We start from the raw sequence: 2,759 nt of genomic DNA, 5'->3' as shown, positions 1-2,759 counted from the left end.
TGAACAAACACCAAAATGATTTTTGTTTTTGTACTAAACTTTGAATTCCCGAAAATTCTTTGGAAGAAAAGGAAAACACACCGAAGGATTCTTGGTGCAGTGGTTTTATGAGTAAATATTGTGCTCAGAGTGTTATTTACATGAAACAACAAGAAAAATGGAGGCATGTCCTGAACACAGCAAAACACATGATCTTATTAACAAGAAAGGCTCATTTGACAGAGAAAATCTTGTGGTATTATGAGCCAAATTACCAACAAGACTGAAATAGGTTGAAGCAAAAATTATCAAACAAAAGATAATAATAGGGCAGGCTTCATCCTTCCACTTTCATAAATCTCCTCTTAGGCTAGCCTTCCCACAACAGCTCTTGTAGAGGTCTCATTGACGGTGGGGACAAAAACTGTGGTCAAAATTTGAGTCCTTCAAAATTGAGTCTGCCTTTTTTCGCATCCTGCCTTGACCATCGGTGCTTTCTGAGCATTCTCCTTCTAGTGCCTTTACTGATCCACCGCTCAAGCATGAGTAGGTAGAGGGTTCGTGTTCACATTAGGAGTGTCTTCGAATGCTATCCACCCTGCCTTGATTAATTGCTGAAGCTTTCTCTTGAAGGCATTGCAAGTATGAATGCTATGTCCGGAAACACCAGCATGGTATTCACAAGTGAGTTCTGGCTTGTACCAGCCGGGGTAAGGTGGCTGCAAAGGCGCTAGAGGTTCGGGAGCTACATGCCCGATGCTTAATAGCTTTTGGTACATTTCATTCAGGGGCAGCGGTAATAGAGGTAGTTGTTCTTGGACCCTTTGGTAATTTCCAATTTGGCTTTTGGCTTGAAAGTTTTGGGGCTCGGGTTTTTTGGTGGGAGGTGAAGAGTTGATGTTAGTAATTTGGGATGGAGTGTGATAGTTTTGGAATGTGTTTTTCCTACCCCTATAGTCATCTCTAACATGGTCAACCACCTTTCTTTCGAAGCCTCTTTTCTCGGGGGCTACCACAATTCTACCACTCTTGACGCCTTGCTCTATGCGCTCACACACTACCACAGCATTAGTGAATTGCTGGGTTGAACTACCCATCACATGCTCGTAATATGGTGCTTTGAGTGTGTCAGCAAATAAAGTGACCATCTCTTTGTCCAGAAGTGGGGGATGGACTTGAGCAGCTGATTCTCGCCATCTTTGAGCATATTCCCTTATACTTTCTTTGTCCTTTTTCTCTAGATTGGATAAGCTGGTTCTGTCGGGAGCAATGTTCATGTTGTATTTGTACTGCTTGATAAAAGCATCCACCAGGTCTTTCCATCTCCGGATCTTTGTGTTGTCCAATCTCATGTACCAGCTCAATATTGCCCCACTTAAGCTATCTTGAAAAAAGTGCATCAGTAGTTTTTCATCATGTACTACTTCTGCCATTTTATTGCAATAGGACTTGAGATGAGTCATGGTGCATTGTGTTCCGCTATATTTGATGAAATCAGGAACAAGAAACGTTTTCGGGACAACCACATTTGGGACTAGACACATCTCCGCTGCCCGTACTGGGTCATATAAGTCTACCCCTTCAATGACTTTGATTCTGGCTTCCAGTGCCGCTATCTTTTCTTGATCAAGGCTATCAGATGACTTGGCCTTGTGGGACTCGTTAGCAAATGCATCCATGACTGCAGGGGCTGGTGCAGGTGTTGCTGACTGCACAAATGTTGGATTATGTTGAGGCTCTTGACCATGTTCACTCATTCTTTCTTCGGGCTGAGCTATTGTTGGAATCTGATTAAAGGTGACTGGTGGGTTAGAAGGACCTTCACCAGAGGTATTTCTCAGTGTTTGTTCGAGTAAGCTAGTGAGGCGAGCCACACTTGTCTTCAGAGACTCCAACTCTTCTTGAAAATGGGCGTCACGGTGAGCGCGCTCTTCATCTTCCATGTTTCTCGCTCGAAGTCGGGTGTTGTAGACTCTTTGGGGACCTATATTTCAACCTGCTGGATGTATGTATGTTATTTACAATGAATGGGTGTATGTGTACGATGCAGATGTATGTACATGCGTATTAGGGAGTTCATACTCTAAGGATAGGTTGGGGCCATTACAGGATGGGTGGCTTTCTACCTGATCTCAAAAGGGTCTCTTGCTGTCCCAGTGATCACCCTCGTGAAGGCAATATAGGGGCTCAGTAGGTAATGGGATGGCATATGCACCAATCATTACCAATCTAAGCTCTCAGCGAAGAGTTGGGGTTTACACAAACTTAAACCTTGACTAAAAGTCGTAAGGTAAGCTGCTAGTCCCCCACTTAACCTAAAGTTTTTTTTTCCAGTATAATTCCCCTCAAATATGAATGATGCATGAAATAATTTTATACAATGCATGAACAAATATGTACAAAATTTAAAGCGTATGAGCAAATGAGAATGAAAATAATAACACAAAACCAAATAAAAAAAACACGATGATCAGACAAAAACAAAGCTTAGTCCACAAGGTCCCCAGTGGAGTCGCCATTCTGTCGCACATGGACGGCGTAGCGACGATCGTCCTCCACACTCCATGTGGTGTGTGTGTCTGGAAAATATGGGGAGACAAGGAATTCTTGTCTCTTATTAGTGGAAAATAGAATGGGAGTCGCCACCTAGTATTTTGGTCACTAGGAACCCTAACTGGTCTCAGAGATCTGGTACGGAGACTGGTTGCGTAAAGGGAAGGTATTAGCACCCCAAATACGCCCTACCTAAGGTAAGCTGCATTGTTTTATTTGTCTGATCA

The 2,759-nt window shown here is 43.0% G+C and overlaps 1 protein-coding gene across 1 annotated transcript; it reads right to left on the bottom strand.

The window, feature by feature from the left end:
- Nucleotides 1-515: 515 nt before the first annotated feature.
- Nucleotides 516-1,922, bottom strand: LOC112326921 (uncharacterized). Its single transcript, XM_024597439.2, has 2 exons — nucleotides 1,429-1,922; nucleotides 516-1,326 (listed from the first exon to the last, which is right to left on the bottom strand). Exons 1-2 carry the CDS (start codon nucleotides 1,920-1,922, stop codon nucleotides 516-518), a joined length of 1,305 nt encoding a protein of 434 aa, XP_024453207.2.
- Nucleotides 1,923-2,759: the final 837 nt, after the last annotated feature.

The sequence above is a fragment of the Populus trichocarpa genome, chromosome 3, assembly GCF_000002775.5.
Source record: "Populus trichocarpa isolate Nisqually-1 chromosome 3, P.trichocarpa_v4.1, whole genome shotgun sequence".
In the NCBI taxonomy this organism is placed as follows: domain Eukaryota; kingdom Viridiplantae; phylum Streptophyta; class Magnoliopsida; order Malpighiales; family Salicaceae; genus Populus; species Populus trichocarpa.
Note: the sequence above shows the minus strand (reverse complement) of the source record. Positions and strands in the feature narration are given on the sequence as shown.

What these genes read in the sequence shown, in the direction of transcription:
- LOC112326921 (XM_024597439.2), bottom strand. Translation starts at nt 1,922, where the DNA reads ATGGAAGATGAAGAGCGCGCTCACCGTGACGCCCATTTTCAAGAAGAG. An exon ending in TGCACCATGACTCATCTCAA is followed by an intron (nt 1,327 to 1,428) that starts GTCCTATTGCAA and finishes CTGGTACATGAG; the next exon opens with ATTGGACAACACAAAGATCC.